The sequence below is a fragment of the Leucopleurus acutus genome (assembly GCF_964270905.1).
Source record: "Leucopleurus acutus genome assembly, chromosome: X".
Lineage (NCBI taxonomy): Eukaryota > Metazoa > Chordata > Mammalia > Artiodactyla > Delphinidae > Leucopleurus > Leucopleurus acutus.
The window spans coordinates 43,886,239-43,907,566 of NC_139148.1; the positions used below are offsets into that span (position 1 = coordinate 43,886,239).

A 21,328-nucleotide genomic window follows, 5' to 3' on the forward strand; every position below is an offset into this window, starting at 1 on the left:
AATTTGTATGTGAATGGTCATAGCAGCATTATTCACAAAAAAAGTGAAAACAACCCAAATGTCCATTAATGGATGAATGGATAAATAAAATGTGGTATGTCCATACAATGGAATATTACTTGGCAAAAAACAGAATGAAATACTGATATATGGTATAACAAAGATGAACTGCTAAAGCTTGCTAAGTAAAAGAAGCCAGACACAAAAGCCCACATATTGTATGATTCCATTTATATGAAAGGTACATACAGAATAGGCAAATCCATAGAGACAGAAAGTAGATTAGTGGTTTCTTGAGGCTGAATGTGGAATAGAGAGTGACTGGAAATGAATAAAAGTGATCTTTTTAGGGAGATAGACATGTTCTAAAATTGGATTGTGGTGATGATTGCAATAGCATGCAAATTTACCAAAACTCACTGAATTGTACACTTAAAAGGTGAATTTAGGATGTGTAAAACTGTGTGCATTTCTTCTGTATGCATCCCCTTTACAGACCATAATGCCATCTGCTTTCTATGCCCACCATTTTACTAAGTTTGCTTTCTCGAAGGTCACTTGTGTGTCCAAACCGTCAAAGCCAATAGCAGTCCTCTCTTTATCGTCTGTGACGGTACACTGGCATACTTCTCCTTCTTACTACTCCAGATGCTTGCCCCTTCAATCCCCTTTGCTGGCTATTCTTCTTCATCCTACCCCCGCTGGCTGGGTGATCAACAGGCCTCCTCAAAAGCATCCCCTTGTCTTCCTCACTAACTTTAAATTCAACATATCCCAACTCAAACTTATTATCTCCACCAAACCAGGTCCCCTTGTCACCTGCCCCCACTCTATCAATAATTTTCTCTTTCTAAAGACACTGGGGCAGAAAATTATTTTTGGCTTAACTCCTTTCATTCCCAAGTTCTTTTTACTTTTCTCTCAAAAGTTGTCACGTATTTGTGAGCAAATTATCTGAACCAACAATTCACATGGGAATCAATGCAAATATTAAATACATAAAAAATGTTCAAACCAGAATAATCAAAGTAAGCAAATTAAAATTATAATATGTACCATGTATACCTATTGTATTAGAAAAAGAAAAATTTCCATGATGGTAAATTTTAGGGGAAACTGGTATTCTCCTATGTTGTTAATGGCAGAGTAAAACACCTCCAGGGAAAGCAGTTTGGTGAAATATATCAAGAACAATAAGAATGCTAATTTTCTTTCAACAACTAATCCCAACTCTGTATAACTGTTTTTAATGAGATAATTCAAAATGAGAAAAAGGTTATAGCTGCTCAAAATTTTTTAGCAGCATTACTTTATAATAGCAAGAAATTGGAAACAACCTAATTATCCACCAGTTTGGGAATGATTAAGCAAATTAGGGCACATTAAGCTGGTGAAATATTATGCAGCCATTAAAATTTATAACTATTGAGGAAGGCTTTATAGCAACAGGAAAAATTGTTCACCAAATAATGCTTAGTGAGGAAAAAAGAAGCAGGACACATAAAATCACATCTACATAGTTATTATAATCATGACCCCCCCCACCCGCAAATCTCTACACCTATAGATAAAGGCTGGCAGGGAAATGAAAACAATTAGGGTGTTAGGGTAGTAAGAATAAGGATACTTTTTCTATGGTTCTGAAGAACCTAGGGGCAGGACAGGAATAAAGACGCAGACGTAGGGAATGGACTTGAGGACACGGGGAGGGGGAAGGGTAAGCTGGGACGAAGTGAGAGAGTGTAATGGACATATATACACTACCAAACGTAAAATAGATAGCTGGTGGGAAGCAGCCGCATAGCACAGGGAGATCAGCTCGGTGCTTTGTGACCACCTAGAGTGGTGGGATAGGGAGAGTGGGAGGGAGACGCGAGAGGGAAGAGATATGGGGATATATGTATATGTATAGCTGATTCACTTTGTTATACAGCAGAAACTAACACAACATTGTAAAGCAATTATACTCCAATAAAGATGTTTAAAAAAAGATACTTTTTCTTCTGTTTTTAATTTCCTGTAATATTGCTTTCGCAATAAACATTTTCCCCCGAATATCCACATATTTATCTATCCCTTCTGTTACATTCCTATTGCACCCCCACCTTCCCAAAACAAGGCCACACTCATTCATGCCTGGATCACTGCCCCTAATTGGTCTTTCTTCAACCCATCTAGGCTGCAAATGCTGCCAAATTATCTGAAGTGCCATATTTACCATGTCACTTACCTGATCAATAACCTTCAATTGCTTCCATATTTGCCATCCTACCTAGTTTTCAAGGCCTAACTATCCTGGTGCAATACTTCACTCTTTACCCTTTTTCTCTACTGTTACTGTTGCTGCTGCTGCTCCTCTTCCTCCTCCTCCTCATTACAACTAACATTTACTGAGGGTTTATGGTGCCAGATTTTGTCCTAAATGCTTTACATATATTAACTCAATTATTCCACACAATAGTCACAGGAGGTAAGCACTCTTACCCCATTTCACAAATAAGGAAACCGATGGGGTGGGGTGAAAGAGAGGAGCTGGGCGGGGTGGGAGTGGGGGGGAAGAGAAAGCCACTTGCCAAATTCACACAGCTAGCGAACAGAAGAACCTGGATTTGAACCCAGGCAGACTGACTTCAAGGCCAGAACTTTTTTTTTTATTGAAGTACAGTTGATTTACAATGTTGTGCCAATCTCTGCTGTACAGCAAAGTGACTCAATTATGCACATATATACATTCTTTTTTTATATTCTTTTCCATTATGGTTTATCCCATGAGACTGGATATAGTTCCCTTTGCTATACAGTAGGGCCTTGTTTATCCATTCTAAATGTAATAGTTTGCATCTACCAACCCCAAACTCCCACTCCATCCCTCTCCCTCCTCACGTCCCCCTTGGCAACCACAAGTTCTCTATGTCTTTGAGTCTGTTTTTGTTTTGTAGAAAGGTTCATTTGTGCCGTATTTCAGATTCCACATATAAGTGATATCATATGGTATTCGTCTTTCTCTTTCTGACTTACTTCACTTAGTATGATGATCTCTAGTTGCATCCATGTTGCTGCAAATGGCATTATTTCGTTCTTTTTTATGGCTGAGTAGTATTCTATTGTATATATCTACCACATCTTCTTTATCCATTCATCTGTTGATGGACACTTAGGCTGTTTCCATGTTTTGGTTATTGTGAACAGTGCTGCTATAAACATCGGGGCGCATGTATCCTTTTGAATTATAGTTTTGTCCGGATATATTCCCAGGAGTGGGATTGCTGGATCACATGGTAATTCTATTTTTAGTTTTCTGAGAAACCTCCATACTGTTCTCCATAGTGGCTGTACCAACTTACATTCCCACCAACAGTGTAGGAGGGTTCCCTTTGCTCCACATGCTCTCCAGCATTTGTTATTTGTAGACTTTTTAATGATAAGGCCAGAACTCTTAACAACCAGCAGGGTTTATTCCTCCAATACAGCCTGCTTAGTTTCCCCTCTGGGCCTTTCCTCCTATAGGCCCCAGCCTTTAGTTTTCTTACCCTCCAATGAACTTAAATAGGGCACAATGATACTTATCATGTATTGGCCCCTTACCATGTGCCAGCCTTTTCTTGTTTAAACCATGTATTTGACACTTTTTCATCTTATAGCAACTAGCCTGAGTTGAAAACCTGGCTTGTCCCTTTAGTATCTGTGAGACCTTGAGTAAGTTACTTAGCTCCTCTGAACCTCAGATTCTTTATCTGAATCATTGGTTCTCAAAGTGTGATCCCAGAACCAGCTGCATCAGCATCACCTGGGGAGCTTGTTAGACATACACATTTTGAGCCCCATTCCACACCTACTGGATCACACTCCCTGGGGGCGGGGTGGGAGCTATCATGTATCTGGATTTTTTTTTAACAAGCCCTCCAGGTATTTCTAATGCACATTCAAGTTCAAGAATCACTGCCCTAGTTATAATAATGCCTACCTGACAGTTTTGGGGAAGATAAAACAGGATATGTGTAACTTAGCTAGTGGCACATAGGTTGTTTTGCAACTGGTAATTTATTATTACTGCTACTTAACTTTGTGTGGATTAGTCTTCCTTGCTCAAGCTGGGGATGGGCAGGCATCATGCTTCCTGATGCTCTTCCTCTAACATTTCCCTGCTTGCCTAGAAACAGGCAGTACATATACTAGGTTTTAAATAAAGTCCCCTTCCTTGACTGGCTGATTAGTAAGAGAGCCATTTTGGAGAAGCACCATAGTGTAGTATAGTGTCTCTGAAGCTAGGCTACCTGGGTCTAGTCAACTTACTAGCTGTGGGACTTTAGGCAACTGAATTTATCTATCTGTGTTTCAGTTTCTTCTCTCGGTTAAATGAAGAAACTAACAGTACCTACCCCTTAAGGTTATGGTGGTAAATAAATATTTGTAAAGCGCTTTGAATGGTGCCTAGAATAGAGTACCGTGCTCAAGAAATGTTAGTTGGCATTATTATTTTTGTGTCATTTTACCTATTCAATGGTGGAGGAGGCTGTTTCTTCATTTGGCAAGCAAATGACAAATACATCTTGAGCAACTTCTCTGTGTCAGGCACCGTGCTAGGCATGGAGAATACATCCGTGACCAAGGTGTGGTCTCCTTTTTCGACAGTCTCAGTCTAGTAGGGGAAACTCAGCAGACCCACTAGACTGAAATGATTTCTCCAAGAACAGTGGGGAATCAAGGCCAGCCACAGAATCCCACAGTATCCCCACCCAGGCCTTAGGTCCCTGAGACATGATACTGAGGGGTCCATTTGAAGCGTTTCCTTAGGGATCCTAATTGAAGCAGTTATAATGGAAAAAGCATGAACTTTGGGGCCAGACAAACCTGAGTCTGAGTCCTGGCTCCATCACTTACTAGCTGTGCGACCTCAACTAAGTTATATAACCTCTGTGGACCTCATCTATAAAATAGGTAGTAAAATTAACTGTTGTGGAGAATAAATGAGATTATGGTTATAAAAAGATCCAGCCCAGTGACTGACACTTAGCTGGTGATCAGTAAATGTTGGCTTCCTCTCTTTCCATTGCCAATCAGAAAACCAATAGGTTTCCCAGACTCTGGAGTCAAAAGAAAGCCCAATTTATTCCTGACTACACCACCAAATCACAGGGGATAATATAGACCACTGGAAAGAACCCTGGGCTTTTCAGAGGTCAGGGGATCCAGATTCTAGCCCCCTTCCTAGGTGCCCCCACAGAGGCGCAGCTAAGAGCCGTCTTCCCTGTCCCTCCTTTATTCCTGGAGTTTGAGTTAAAGAATCAATACAATTTACGGGCCTCTTGTCCTGGAGAAGAACTAGCTGAAAGAGTATATCAAACAATTTCACAAAAGGGGTTCCAACCAGACTGATGGAGAGCAACCTGGAGGACGTAACTGTCTCCTCCACATGGTCACCTATGACAGGTGGGCTCATGTCTTTGGAGCATAAGTGCCAGGTGCCATGTTCCCCACATTATAGGAACAGATTCTCCACTCTGGGCATTCTTTTTTCCTTAAGGGCTCTGCAGAAGCAACTCTTTCCCCTCTAGCCCAAGCCATACATACCATTTGTAAAAATGTCCCTGCCTTCTTTTAGGAATTCTAACCTATTGTTAGCATGATCTGCCTTGGATTTTTAATGAACAGACCTTAATCTCTCAACAAGCCCTATAAAAAGAAAGGTGGCAGAACCCAAGAAACATTCTGAGGCAAAGGCACAGCAGTGGCTGGACAGTCTTACCTCCTCTCTGGCCCCTCCAACCACCCAGTGGCTGCTTGGAAGGCAAGCATAGTTTATACCTTCCCATCTGTGTTTTAGCATGGTCTGGTCCCCATGTCCTTGTGCCTGGGCACCTGCCTCAGGCCTCTGAGCTGATGGGCACAATGTCCCACAATACTCCTTTTTACGTATTCCAAAATGTGCTACCCATCAGTTTGGTCTATAGCCCAGCTGCCTGGTGGGCAGGCTGGATTACATCTTACAGCACCAAGGCCTTTGTACTGACACCAGACAAGGTTCCTCAAAGGAAACAGAGCAAATAGAAAACAGAAAACCTTACCAGTTTCCACAGAAGCCTCAGAGGTACTAACTCACCCCAACTCCCAGAGCTGTCACTTACCTCCCTGACTGGCTGGTCTTCCTGTTTCCTGTTATTGGCTTCCATTTGTCCCCAGGAAAGTCCTGCAAAGCAAAATTCTGATAAGTTAGGGAGCTCTGGACAGCCAGGTATATAGATGGCTTCAAAAATGTAAAGAGGTCAGGAGCTTGTCCTGGGCCAGGCCCACCCCCTCTTCCCCACCCCCACAGCTGGTTCCTTCTACTCTCCCATGCAGGCTACAGAACTATGTACCTAGAGGGCTGCCTTTCTGTCAGGAGGCTTGCTGGGCTGCTGGGGGCATGCAGAGTCTAAGACAGCACTCAAGGACCTGGACAATGTGGTCTAGAAACTCTGAGTTTCCCTCTCTTTCTCCACTCCCCTCCCAAACCACGTTAAAAACCAGTTTAGCATGTTTGCTGTTTGTTCTGGCTCTTGCAAAGAAAATCTCTTTGTTCTTCCCAGTGAATCTGCTTGTTCCTCTTGACTCTTCCACCATAGAAAGCAACTTCTTGGAAGCCGCAGCCCTTGAGGAGGCTTTGAGGCCTAAAGCTCCTGCTGCTACAACCCTGTCCTAGCCCACCCTGTACTTCAGGGGCCCTTCCTCCTCGTTCCAGATCCGCTGACAGTGGCTGAGGTGGGCTTATTTCTGGGGAGCACTCATCCCCCATATTACAGGAGGAGACTCTTCACCCTGGGCATATTGTTCTTAAGGGCTTTGCCCAAGCATTCTTTTCCCTGCAGCCCAAGCCACATATGCCATTTGTAAAAACGTCCTTGCTTCCTATTCTAGCTCCAAGCCTAATGCAAATTTGCCTTTGACGTTCTCCCTGATTTCAGCATTCCGTACCCTCTACCTAGTGACTCAGAACTTAGCCCAATGGGAATGCACAGTTTTTCCTAAACCTCACTGATCTTCCAAAGTCCCGCTTTCTCCAATGCTATTATTGGTCCCATTCAAAGTTTTATTAACTTTGCCTCAGTAAAAAAAAAAAAAAATTACTACCTTTTGGGGGTAAGACACCTGGTTGTCAGTCATTCTGGCTAAGATACTCATTATTTGAGGGTAGTTATGTCACTTCCCTGAACCTCAGCTTCCTGTCTGGCAAATAAGGACTAGGCTATCTAGCCTTGCTGGATTCCCAGGAGTGAGGATAAAATGGGATGTGTATAGAGAATGTTTAGCACAGCACTCGGCACATAGGAGGTTCTGGACGTTAGTAGCCATGGAAACGATGAGGTTTCACAGCTTTCAGAGGACCAGAGCAGTCCCTGCCTATACCTGTCATGTGAGAGCATCAAAAACCACTTGTTCAACTCAGATTCTGCCTTGATGCCCTTGTAAGATGTCCCTGCTTTCAAAGACACTATTCCTCATTTTGCCAATGTGGGAGCCAGGATTTCCTGTCCATGCCCTGTCTAGCCCTGTGGGAAGTGCTCAGTAAATAGAAGTGGCCAAACCAAAGTCCTGTCCCAACTCTCAATCTCCTCAACTCCCCAGTATCACCTTACTTTTTTTTTCACTGAGCCACTTAGGTTGCTGTAAATTGTCTGCACTCTTTGAATCAAAGAGGCAGATATCTCCATGGCTTGTTGCAGATGGGGATTGACTGTGGTAGGAACTTGTTGCCCTAGTGGAAGTTATACTGCTAGAAGGCATCCTGCCAGAGTGGGGAGGGCCTGGGCTTTGCAATCAGCTTTTGGAGAGGCAGTGTAGCACAACTAGGAGCTTGGCCTCTGAGGCCACACTACATGGATTCAAATCCCACACTGAGTGTGACCTCAGGCAAACTACCGAGTTCCTCTTAGCTCATTTCCCCCAGCTATTTAATAGTGATCATAATAATAACAGTATCTATTTCTTGATTGCTTTGAGGATGACATGAGTTGACACATGTAAAGCACCTAGAACAGCACCTGGTACGCCATAGACACTCAAATGTTAATTATCATTATGTTGTTCAAATCCTAGCTTCACCACTTGCAGGATGTGTGATCTCACTGAGCCTCAGCTTTCTCAGCTGTAAAATGGGGATCCTATTATAATGTATCTCATATAGTTGTTAAATGAAATACTTTGATAATATATGCAGAACTAACTGGCATGAAGCATGAGGGATTTAGGTGTGTGCTGATTTTAGTTCTCTTAACAGCACCAAAGAGGATCCAATTGACTCCCCATCCTCTTCCAGGGGCCATAAAGAGCAGGATCTCAACTCTACTTCAGATAGCCACCATCACAACTACCTTAGCCACCTGAGCTGGGGTATCCTAACGCATCTACAAGTTTTCCCCATGTCTGGAGGGAGGGTGAGCTCAGGTGGCAGGGGTAGAAATGGGCATGAAGTGGCTTCTGGACGGCTGTCCACATGTCTGAAAGCCTAGCGTCTAAGCAGACCTACTTATCTAATCTAACAGACATTAGGAAACCAATGTGTCCTTCACTCAGAGTACAAAAGGAGAGGCATGGTATGGGCACATGCACACCTGCATTGCTACTGTCAGCTGCTGCAACCTGCAAATCTCACCTCCTTCCCTTATGGAGTTACTGGCCCTAGGATGACCGTTCTGCAGCTGTCATCTGCTTACCCCATCCCCACCCCCAACTTCAGCCCCTTTTCTCCATTGTCTACTTGCAGGTCCTTGTTTCAGCAAAAGTTTCTCAAGGTAAACCCAAATCTCCCTTTATTCTAAAAGATAATAACTAACCTTTAAAAAATGATTACTATCTGGTAGTTACTGTTCTAAATGCCTTGCACATGTTACATCATTTAATCCTCTCAACCAACTTATGAAGTAGGTACTGTTATCATTTCCATTTTTTTTAGATGGGAATGCTTAGGAATTCAAACCCAGGTAGTCTGGTTTCAGCATCATGCCCTTAAACCATTATTTTATATTTCCTCTCCTTTTTTCCTGCTACATTTTATTATGAATATTTTCAAACACTTAGAAAAGTTGAACAAGTTTACAATGAACACCTATATATTCACCATTGTATAGTTTCTACAGTTAGTATTTTACTGTATTTGCCTTATCACATATCTATTCACTCCTCTATCCATCCACAAATCCATCTTAAATTCTTGATGCATTTCAAAGTACAACTTTATCCCCATACATTTGAAAACTTAAATGGAATGGACAAATTCCTTGAAAGGCAAACTACCAAAGCTCACTCAAGAAGAAATAGATAACCCAGATAACCCTATATCTATTAAAGAAATTGAATTTGTTGTCAAAAATCTTTCCACTAAGAAAACTCTAGGCCCAGATGGCTTCAATGATGAATTCTACCAAACATTCAAGGAAAAAAAAAATACCAGTTCTATGCAAACTCTTCCAGAAAATAGGAGAGAAGAGAACAATTCCCAACTCATTTGGTGAGGCCAGTATCTTGATATGAAAACCAGACTCGGGCTTCCCTGGTGGTGCAGTGGTTGAGGGTCCGCCTGCCCATGCAGGGGACACGGGTTCATGCCCCGGTCCGGGAGGATACCGCATGCCGCGGAGCGGCTGGGCCTGTGAGCCATGGCCACTGAGCCTGCGCGTCCGGAGCCTGTGCTCCGCAATGGGAGAGGCCACAGCGGTGAGAGGCCCACGTACCGCAAAAGAAAACCCCCCAAAAAACCCAAACAAACAGAAAAAACAGACTCGGACATCACGAGAAAACTACAAACTAAAATCCGTGATATACATAGACAAAAATCCTTAACAAAATACTAGCAAATCAAATCTGGTAATATATAAAAAGGATAAGACGTCATGACCAAGTGGGATTTATTCTGTCAATGCTAGCCTGGTTCTTATTTCAAAAATCAATCAATGTAATTCACCATATCAACAGACTAAAAGAGAAAAACTGTATGACCATCTCAATAGATACAGAAAAAGCACTTGAAAAAAAATTCAATATCCACTCTTGATAAAAGCTCTCCCAACAAACTAGGAATAAAAGGGAATTTCTTCAACCTGTTATAAGGCATCTACAAAAAAATCTACAGCTAACATCAAACTTAATAGTGAAAAATTGGGAACAAAGTAACAATATCTGCTCTCACCACTTCTACTAAACACTGTATTGGAGGTCCTAGACAGTGCAATAGGGGCCTCCTCTCCTAATAAAGCCACACACAGTGGAAATGAAGACAAAATTACTTATATTTACGGATGACATGATTGTCTATGTAGAAAATCTTTTAAAATCTACCAAGAAAAGTGAGTTTGGCAAGGTTGCAGGATACAAGGAAAATATACAAAATTAAATTGCATTTCTACATAATAGTAAAGAATTTTAACTTGACCTTAAGAAAACAATAGTATCTACAATGGCAGCAAAAATATGAAATCTTAAGGATAAATATAACAAAATATGTGCAACATCCGTATGCTGAAAACTAGAAAATAAGTTGTGTAAATCAATATACTTCAAAAGCTCAAGCATACATATCATTAAAGTTTGATATTTGTTTACAGTATTTTAGGCAAAATTTACTTCCAGCGAAATGCACAAACATTAAGTGTACATCTGTTAAGGTTTGGCAAATGTATACACCTGTGTAACTCAAACACTTATCAAGATATAGATCATCACCCAACAAAGTTCCCTCATGCCCTTTCCTAGTCAATCTCTGTGCTGCCTGCCACAGGCAACCACTGTTTTGAAATTTTTTTTCCATAGAATAGCTGTTTTAGAACTTTATATAAAGGAATAGTAGAGTATGTACTCTTCTGTGTAAGGCTTCTTTACCCCTAAGTTTCGTTTCTTCAAAGAATATGTATTGAGCAATTTCATACAGTAAGTCTTTCAGAAGTGTAGGCCTATGCAAAAACAGTTCAACACAGGAACTAACTTCTGGTTTGAATGCACCAGCCAAAAGGTGGCACTAGGAAAGCCATGGGAAAGGAATCTGGTGGTAAGCTGGCAACAGCATAGGGAGTCCTTCCACAGATACCCTGAGGGATGGTGGTGGCTTGTATTAGAGTTGTAGGTCATAACCAGGGTATAGCAACAGCCAATTTAGACCTGGGTCTCTGCAAACAAAGCCTGGGAGACATCTGCAAGTTTTGCAGCTCCAAATATATTTTAAAGCAGGAAATGGAAGGGAATACATGCTGTTTTGGATCAGGCACTGAGCCTGGCACTCTGTGTTACACAATCTCATTTGATCCACCCAACTAATTCATGAGGCAGCCATTACTTTCCTCCACTTTAGAGATGAGGTAATAAGACTTTATTTAGTACTGGCCATTTTATGAGGTAAAAATTCTTTTCTTTTTCCCTTTAAAAAGAATCACATAACTACAACTTTTGGTGGCTGGATGACTTGCTTAAGTTCACTCAGATACCAATTATACAGTCAGGATATAAAGCCCAGTTGTGTTCATTTTGTGAAGCAAAAGTTATTTTATTCTACCTCTAAAGATGAGGTAAGTGCAATTTTGATCACTGAATGTCTTGCCCAAGGTTAGTAAGCTACCACCTGGTGGACCCAGCACTATATAATTTTAAGATATTATAATTGTTACGTTTTCAAATGATTTACCTAGCTTTCTCCTCACAAAGAGAATAATGAAGCTCACCCATCCGAGAGCCAAGTCCTCACCTGCACTGTTGGATTCCTGGGTTTCCAAGTGTTGCCAGGTGCCAAGCTGCTGTCCTCAAGGGTACCATGCTGGGGATTATGATAACAAGCTGAACACCGGATACACTGGTGGTGGTGGCACCGGCAGTTGTAGCAGTTTGGCATCATATTTCTCTTTCGCAAAGCAGGGCAGACTTCCCCAGAACAATAAATGCAAGGGTCATGGACTACAGCTCCCTGGACATTGCAGGAGTAAGAGCACGTCCTGCGGTAATCAAAATCACCACAGTGTAGTGGCTTACAACACATGGATTGTTCTAGACCTTTGCTTGCAAAACATTCTTTGTAAGTGGTAGTTTCTGACTGAAGGGGTGACATGGAATGATATGATTGGTCTGTGGCATGACAGGGTTGGTCTGTGGAGTGATATGATTGGTCCATGGGATGGCGCCTCAATTCCCTATAGCTGGAGCTCATTGGCTGGAAGTTTTGGTCAACAGGTTTTGGTCTCTGGGTAAAAGTCTTGCTATGAGTGGTTAAACCTGGCAAATGAGATGTCGATAAGGATTTGCTACTCTCTTCAAAGAACTTTCTTCTGTCTGCAAAGGGCAAGAGGATGGCTTCCTCCCCAGCTTGGGCAGTAGAAGCCTTCAATTCCTTGTCACCTGGGTTGGAAGAGTTTTCCACGGCTAGTGCCACATGTGGCTGCAGGTTGTGCTCTGGCGACCATCTCCAGTGACCTCCACGGACTCCACGGTGAACATTTGTTTTTTCAGAGTCTGAGGAGGATGGGTCAGATGCTTTCCACCAGGTGTTCAGGCTCAAAGAGGACTGGCCAGGTCTCTGGCTAGGGCTCATTCGTCCCTCCAAGCCCGTCCTAGATTCATGGCCCTCAGGGGCTTGGCTGAGGCACTCTGAAGACCTAGCCCTGAGTATCATGCTCTTGTTGAAGAGCTTGTCTCTGGGGCTAGGTGGTTTTTTATATGAAGATAGAAGGGATGAGTTAGAGGCAGGAAGTGGAGGACTTTCTAGGCGCTCCTCGGTCTCTTCCACTGGCTCCTTGGTGTCACACAGCTGTGACAAGGGACTCTTGCCTTTCTGGAGCTGGGCCTTCCTCCTCTGAATTTCATTACGTAGATTGGTAGCAAAACGTTCGTTCTTCCGCCGGTTTTGTATTGAGCGGCCCCGGGTCCCTCCATTTCGCCTACCACCCACCCGGCCACACTCCTTGGGCTCACTGTCCCCTTCTTCAGTTGTCTCTGTGCGGCCAGCTACTTTAGTGGTTTGTTGAACAAGGGAGCCAGAGGCAGAGGACTGCTGGCTGGCCAATTCACTGTCAGCTCTGCTTGCTCTGTTTGGGTCCTGGAAACTTCTTTCTGGAGGATGTCCATCAGCCTCTCCATGTGGGGAACTGCTTGGGCTCTGATGCCCCGAACCCAGAAGTCTATCATCCATTGGCCTGGTCTTTCTTTCTTTGCTGGGCTGGTCCTGGGTTCCTCCTGCAGGGGGACATGGGCTTTTCTTGCCTGTGTGGCTACTGTGCAAAGGGGATAGAGTCCACTCCTGCCCATCCTGCCCAGCTGGAAGCTCCGTCCCCTTGCTGTCCCTAGTATCAAGGTGCACATGCTGCAAGTGGGACGCCAGTAGCTCTTCAGGGGCACTATGGCGATGTCCTGTGAGGTGTGGAGGGCTGCCAAAAGAAGAAGCCTTAGCTAGTTCTGCTGAAGCCTGGTTAAGTGGGCTGGAATCTGTGCTGGAAGCTTTGTCATATGCTTTTGGGAATCCAACAGCTTTGGCCGAGGCCTCCATCAGTAGATGCTCAGAGCCCTTCTGGCTGGATTCAGGAAGTTGGCTGAGCTCACAGTTCTGATGGCCCTCATTTGTCACTTGGTCTTGCCCGCTGAGGCAGCAGAACCTGTTAGGGTTCCTTGGGGATAGCATGGTGTCCAAGCTAGGTTTCTCTGTCTGTTGCAAGGAGTCCACAAGCTCAGAAGCCCTGCTCTGCTCTCCACTGAGGAGTTGGGCTCTGGAGGCCTGAAGACTGTCTCGCCTCACTGGAGGTTGTGGTGGACCCCTGGCAGCCTTGGCAGGCCCTGAGTGGTGGACCTCCTGTGGACGGGATGATATCTGGGAGCTAGGAGTCAAGTGGCTCCCACTGGTATGCCGGCCACCTCCTGAGGTTTCGGCCACATTAAGCTGGCCATTAGGGGCCTTGGTTGGCCCTGGGCCTTGCATGATGCAGTCCACAGAGCCTGGCTCCTCTGGCCTGAGGGAAAGGGCACAGTCAGAGGCATTTGAGCTGGCCGAGAAGGAGCTATAGGCTGAGTCACGCTGATTGGGGTATGTGCTCTGGTCAATGGGCAAGAGGTGGCCCTCATAGGTGGCTTGGCCTGGTTGCTCCAGGCTCTCCATGCTGCCAATGGAGCTGCTTTTCTCAGTGCTGCAGTGCCGGGAGAGTGGACACCACTGCACACACACGTCACTGCAAGACACAGGGCACACCAGTTAGTTACGTCACCAGATCCCTTTCCCACCTTGGCCAGCCCTGCCATGGGAGAAGCAGGACAACCCAGAGGCACCCATATCACAAGTGAGAGATAAGGCAAAAGAGGAAGGAAGGGAAACAGGGGAACAGATGGACACTGGGGGTACTACAGAAATGTGGTAAAATGGGAGACAAGATGATATGTGGAAGAAGGATAGGGCAAGATCCCAAAGACTAACAGTGTGAGAACTCCACTGAGGGTTGTGCTCTGTTTCTCTGCCTTCAGTGAGTCTAGAATTGCTTCTGGACTATTGCTGTCCCCAGGGAGTCAGCTATAGCTCTCTGCTAGGAGAAACAAGCACGGACTATTAGCATTTGAGAGGGGCCCTAAAGGGCTGATTTAATTTCAGCCAGCCCATTTTGTAAATCAGTGGTTCTCAAATTTGAGCATGTATCAGAATCACCCAGAGGGCTCATCAAAACACAAGTGACTAGGTCTCATGTCCAGAGTTTTAGGTCTGGGTGGATCCTGAGAATTTTACTTCTGACAAGTTCCTGGGTGATGCTGGTGCTGTTGGTTCAGGGACCATATGCTTTTGAGAATCATTGGTGTCAAGCAAGCCCTGCAAAGGGAAGTGATTGTGAGGATGTGATTTTCTCAACATCGCCCAGCTCTAGTTCATGGCCCAGACAGGGCCAGAATTTAGGTGTCCCCCTGTTCTTTTCTTGGTAATAGTAATCCTCACCATTTACCAAGAACCTACAATGTGCCAGGCACTTTACAATGTCTCATTTCAAATTGAAGGGGAGAGATTATTATCTCCACTTGACAAATGAGAAAACTGAAGCTGAGAGAGGGAAAGTAAACTGACAAGCTCACACAGCAGCTAAAGAAGCAGACCTGGAATTTGAACCCAGGCCTCTACGAGTCTAATGTCCTAGGTCTTCTGCTACACTGTCTGTTAAATGTAAATAATAGTAATATCTGTATCAGAGGGTTGCTTTGTGGGTGAAACCAGATAATAAAAGTGAAGCTCTTGTCGCAGCCTGGGCACCTAGTGAAGGTTCAATACCTGGAGCTGCTGCTCTCTTGATTGTTGTTTTCATGGCTATTGTTATCAGCATCCTCTCTACTATGACTTTTGATACTATAGTGGTCCCTGCCCACCCAGGCCACCCTCATCCCCCATGGCAAAGCCAAACCAGGGAGAACAAAGAAGGGACTAGGATCAGACACAATCTTGAATTTTAAGTACCATTTCCCACACACAAAGCCAAAATGAGCCAAGTCATGCCAGTAACACCCTGTGGCTAGAAACCCAGGAGGTTGCAGGCTGCCCTCAGAAAGGCCACAGTTCCAAACACCAGAGCTGAGCAGTGGCGGGAGCCCACAAGATCCCCCAGGTCAGCCTTTCCTAATTCTTGCTCCCTGCCTTGCCCCTTAGCCACTCCACTTACTTGACCTCTTGGCTAGGAATCCATCAATTACTCCTTGGCAAGGAGATCTGCTACCCAACCCACCACCCTTCCTGCTGAAAACAGCCACACCCCCACTCAAACAGGAGCCAAGCTCAGAATGTATTTCTGTGTATTCTCCCAGAACAAAACTGCCTCTGCCTCCTCCCTGAGCCCCTGACTTCCGATGCCAAATAAAGACACCGAGTCAGGGCAAACTCAACCCTTAGCTTCCCTGAGCCTCCTCAACAGAAATCCCTTCTCAGAGGGAAGATCTTGTTGTGGAAGGGAAAAGGCAGCTGAGGCCAGCAGCTTTGCTGGCTCTGGGCTTGCTGAGAAAGTTCTCTGAGTCTGCTGGGCAGCTCTTTCAACCACAGACCATCCCAAGCACCCTAAATTGAGAGATCCTCATTGCAGGTGGACCCTGTTATTCAGGGAGGTTCCCATTCTGAAAGCTTTGGTTCTGTGACAGAGCTGGGATGAGAGGAACAATGGATGAGGTCACCATGAGTCACTGTAGCTAGAGAAGAGGACCAGAACCCAGCCCCAGGGCCACCGATATCAGAGACCAGGATGATGCAGAGGAGCCAGGGAAAGAGACTGCAAAGGAAATAAGGAGAAAAGGAGGAGAAAGTGGTGTTTTGCAAGTCGAGTGAGGTCAGTATTTCAAGGAAACATTTTTTAAAAGGAAAGGGACTGTCCCAAAGCCACAGACAGTTCTCAGTAGATGAGGACCAGAAGCCAGGCACACTGGAAACCCACCCCATTTTCCGGGATAGCACTCTGGGCTCTACAGCCTCTAACGGGGATGAGAGCAGAGGAGAGGAAGTGGCTGGGTGATCTAGCCTCTACCCTATCTTGAGGGGAGGGTTCTAGACTTACCTCGTGTTGCAGCCGGAATGCCAGGACAAGCTGAAGGCTTCAGAAGGGAAGTGCATGTTGGTGGCTGCTTCAGGGCATCCCTCCAGCAGCTTGGCCACATGCCATGAATGTGGCCTACTGATGGGGGCGTTCCTCCTACAGTAAGAAAGGGACAGGAAGTCAACTTAGGGAACCAGAGCTGAAATCACTTCCCAGGCAGCTTCCGCCCCCACCCCCTCTTTCCCTTAAATGAAGTAGAACATCTTGCAAGGAGCTGATGTAGGAATCTTAGTGGCCACCCCCTCAGCTCTCAGTACTCAAATCTCCTTCACCCCAAGGACAATGCCTGGAGATACAGAATGTTAGCGTCACAGGGCTCTTTTGCTCATGGGTGTATCCCAAGCGTGTACAGCAGTGCTGGATGCATAGTAGATGCTCAATAAATATTTGTGGAATAAGTGAGTGCTGCTTCCCAATGAATAGTGTGCCCACCCTAAGTTTTCTCTGAGAAAAAAATCATTCTGGCCAATCTTCCCATTTTTCTCTAAGAAAGGGATAGGTAAATGACTGAGAAGTTTGAGCAAGTCAACACCAATTGGCTGCCAATTTTTGGCTTATTCATTTGATAAGCATTTGTTGTATGTGCCTTGTGTACCATCTGTACATACCTCTGGGGATACAGAGATCAATCAAATATGGCTTTGCCCTTGAGAACTTACAGATTAGTGAGAGAGAAAGACCTAATTCAAATAAAGCATGGTAAAGACATTCAGAGAGTGAAGGATAAGATGGGCACAGAGGTGAGATCCCCAAGTTTGTAGGCAAGAGGGTGGCAAGGAGCCCCAACTCCTGCCAGGGAGAATAGAACGAGATGGTGGATGGTGTGCTAGGCTGACAGGGGAGACTGGCTGTTCAGCAGGACAGCGGTGAATAAAGGGAAATGGGTCTGAGGCCAAGGCTCTGGATACAACCACAGCATCTGTCTGGTGCTGGAGGCTGCAGCCACAACTCTTGCGCTGACTGGCTTCTACAGGACCCATCCCTGTGCTCTGGTATATTTCACATGAATAGATGCCACTCTTGCAAGTGGGGAAGAATGGGATGGGGAAGAGCATGTATGGGGCATGGGTAGTGCCAGAAGATAAAGAGATGATTAGTATGAGAGAGAATGAGGGGAGGGGGGAGAATAAGAGAGACGGGAAAGGGAGGAGGGAAGGGGGAAGGAGAGAGAAAGAGAGGGAGGGAAAGGGAGGGGAGGGGAGAGGAGAGGAGGGGAGGGGAGAGGAAACAAGGGAAGATAGATGTCAGAAGGACCAGGCAGATGACAGAGATAAGAGGGAGAGATGGCACAGAGAAAAATAAATGACAGAAAGGAAAAAAAGTCTGAGAAAGACTATAAGGAACTACACAGAGAGAAATGGGTGATAGAGAACAAAATAATGACAGAACAAAATAATGACAGAGTAAGAGAAACATGATAAATAAAGGAGATGGTGGAGAGATAAATAGATGATAGCTTATTTACTAATTTATTCATTCATTTACCGTGGCAGATTCCATACTAGACACACTGAGGGAGCAGAGTTGACTAAGATAAGGACCCATGTTTTCAACACTCTTGTTATAGAGGGGGATAAATCAGCTCTCTACCTCCCAGGAGCAGTAGTAGACAGACTCAAGCTGATTCCATCATAGCTGGGAATGCCCCTCACCCCAGCGGAAACACAGAATATCCCAGCTGTGCTGAGCTCTAGAGGGCTAAGGCCTAAAAAGGTAGTCCTGAGGAGAATGACCTTGCTGAGGAAAACATGTGTTGAGCGGTAACAGGCCAGACACAGAGAAGGAGGTGTAAGAGGAAGGGCAGGGGAAGCTGCCTACCAAAGGGCAGGAACCAAAGCCACAGGTCAGTAGCAGTGGCTAAAACTTATGGGAAGGAAAGGAGGTGAGGCTCCCACATTTAACCACACTGTTCTATTATGGATTCAGAGTGCCCAGCAGGGAGGCTCAAGGCACTAGAAGACCTTGTGGGGAGGCACTTGCTCCAGAGTTTCACACACAAAACCATGATGCTAGAAATCTCTCCAGTGGCTGTTACCCAGAAGTCATCCATTAACAACGATTTATAAAGCATCTCACAGAAGTACTATGTACTAGTATGTGCTAGGTACCATGTACAACATTTCTAGGCACGAGGATACAGTGGAGAGCACGGCACCTCTCTTATTTTGGGCCCTTCTTCCACATCCAGCATTCCTGAAGTTGAGTGCACCAACCATCCAGTCTTTAACTAAATTCTACTGAGCCTTCTTTTACAGTATCTCTTTGGCTTTTCCTCTTTCTCTCTCTCCCCCAGCTCCCCACCACTATTTTCATTGAGGCTATTCCACATAATCATTTTGTTCCTCCACAGAGCATGCCACCCACAGTTCCTGTTCTAGCCTTTAACACTTTATGTCCAAAATGCTGTGTTGGAGACTGTGGGGAGATGGCGGAAGAGTTAGATGCGGAGATCAACTTCCTCCCCACAGAGACACCAGAAATACATCTGCACGTGGAACAACTCCTACAGAACAACTACTGAACGCTGGCAGAAGACCTCAGACCTCCCAAAAGGCAAGAAACTCCCCACGTACCTGGGTAGGGCAAAAGGAAAAAAGAAAAAAACAGAGACAAAAGAATAGGGACGGGACCTGCACCAGTGGGAGGGAGCTGTGAAGGAGGAAAGGTTTCCACACACTAGGAGCCCCTTCACAGGTGGAGACTGCGGGTGGCGGAGCGGGAAAGCTTCAGAGCCGCGGAGGAGAGCGCAGCAACAGGGGTGCGGAGGACAAAGCGGAGAGATTCCCACACAGAGGATCGGCGCTGACCAGCACTCACCAGCCGAGAGGCTTGTCTGCTCACCCGCCGGGGCGGGCGGGGGCTGGGAGCTGAGGCTCGGCTTCGGTCGGATCCCAGGGAGAGAACTGGGGTTGGCGGCATGAACACAGCCTGAAGGGGGCTAGTGCACCACGGCTAGCCAGGAGGGAGTCTGGGGAAAAGTCTGGAGCTGCCGAAGAGGCAAGAGAATTTTTCTTCCCTCTTTGTTTCCTGGTGCGTGAGGAGAGGGGATTAAGAACGCTGCTTAAAGGAGCTCAGGAGACGGGCGGGAGCCGCGGCTAACAGCGCGGACCCCAGAGATGGGCATGAGATGCTAAGGCTGCTGCTGCCGCCACCAAGAAGCCTGTGTGGGAGCACAGGTCACTTTTCACACCTCCCTTCCGGGGAGCCTGTGCAGCCCACCACTGCCAGGGTCCCGGATCCAGGGACAACTTCCCCGAGAGAACAAACAGCGCACCTCAGTCTGGTGTAACGGCCCGCCGGCCTCTGCCGCCGCATACTGCGCGCCTCAGGCTGGTGTAACGGCCCGCCGGCCTCTGCTGCCGCATACTGCGCGCCTCAGGCTGGTGTAACGGCCCGCCGGCCACTGCCGCCGCACACAGCGCGCCTCAGGCTGGTGTAACGGCCCGCCGGCCTCTGCCGCCGCACACAGCGTGCCTCAGGCTGGTGTAACGGCCCGCCGGCCTCTGCCGCCGCACACAGCGTGCCTCAGGCTGGTGTAACGGCCCGCCAGCCACTTCCGCTGTGCCCCCGTGCCCCGCCCCCATGCCCCGCCCTCCCCGAGGCCTGAGGGAGCCAGAGTCCTGGAAGCAGTTGCTCCTTTAACCCCTTCCTGTCTGAGGGAAGAACAGACGCCCTCTGGCGACCTACACGCAGAGGCGGGGCCAAATCCAAAGCTGAGCCCCAGGAGCTGGGCGAACAAAGAAGAGAAAGGGAAATCTCTCCCAGCAGCCTCAGAAGCAGTGGATTAAAGCTCCACAATCAACTTGATGTACCCTGCATCTGTGGAATACATGAATAGACAACGAATCATCCCAAATTGAGGATGTGGACTTTAAGAGCAAGACTTACTATTTTTTTCCCCTTTTCCTCTTTTTGTGAGTGTGTATGTGTATGCTTCTGTGTGAGATTTTGTCCGTATAGCTTTTCTGTCACCATTTGTCCTAGGGTTCTGTCTTTTTTTTTCTTAAAAAAATTTTTTTTTCTTAATAATTATTTTTTATTTTAATTATTTTATTTTATCTTACTTTATTTTATTTTATCCTTTTTCTTTCATTTCGTTCTTCCTTCCTTCCCTCCTTCCTTCCTTCCCTCCTTCCTCCCTTCCTTTCTTTCCTTCTTTCCCCTTCCTTCCTTCCTTCCTTCCTTCCTTTCTTTCTTTCTTTCTTTCTTTCTTTATTTCTTTCTTCTTTTTCTCCCTTTTATTCTGAGACGTGTGAATGAAAGGCTCTTGGTGTTGCAGCCAAGAGTGAGTGTTGTGCCTCTCAGGTGGGAGAGCCAACTTCAGGACACAGGTCCACAAGAGACCTCCCAGCTCCACATAATATCAATGGCGAAAAACTCCCAGAGATCTCCATCTCAACACCAGCACCCAGCTTCACTCAACGACCAGCAAGCTACAGTGCTGGACACCATATGCCAAACAACTAGCAAGACAGGAACACAACCCCACCCATTAGCAGAGAGGCTGCCTAAAATCATAATAAGTCCACAGACACCCCAAAACACACCAAGAGACGTGGACTAGCCCACCAGAAAGACAAGATCCAGCCCCATCCACCAGAACACAGGCACTAGTCCCCTCCACCAGGAAGCCTACACAACCCACTGAAACAACTTTAGCCACTGGAGACAGACACCAAAAACAACGGGAACTACGAACCTGCAGCCTGCAAAAAACGAGACCCCAAACACAGTAAGATAAGCAAAATGAGAAGACAGAAAAACACACAGCAGATGAAGGA

General features: G+C 45.8%; 1 protein-coding gene across 1 annotated transcript in view; it reads right to left on the reverse strand.

The window, feature by feature from the left end:
• SHROOM4 (shroom family member 4) overlaps positions 1-21,328 on the reverse strand; it is a gene marked incomplete at its 3' end in the record, with an annotated part of 215,754 nt that overhangs the window by 25,410 nt on the left and 169,016 nt on the right. The window contains exons 3-5 of the mRNA XM_082864970.1: positions 16,509-16,643; positions 11,708-14,168; positions 6,126-6,187 (exon numbers count right to left, since the gene is read on the reverse strand). Of these exons, the coding sequence (XP_082721096.1) occupies positions 6,126-6,187; positions 11,708-14,168; positions 16,509-16,643 (2,658 nt within the window). The remainder of the gene's footprint in view (positions 1-6,125; positions 6,188-11,707; positions 14,169-16,508; positions 16,644-21,328) is intronic.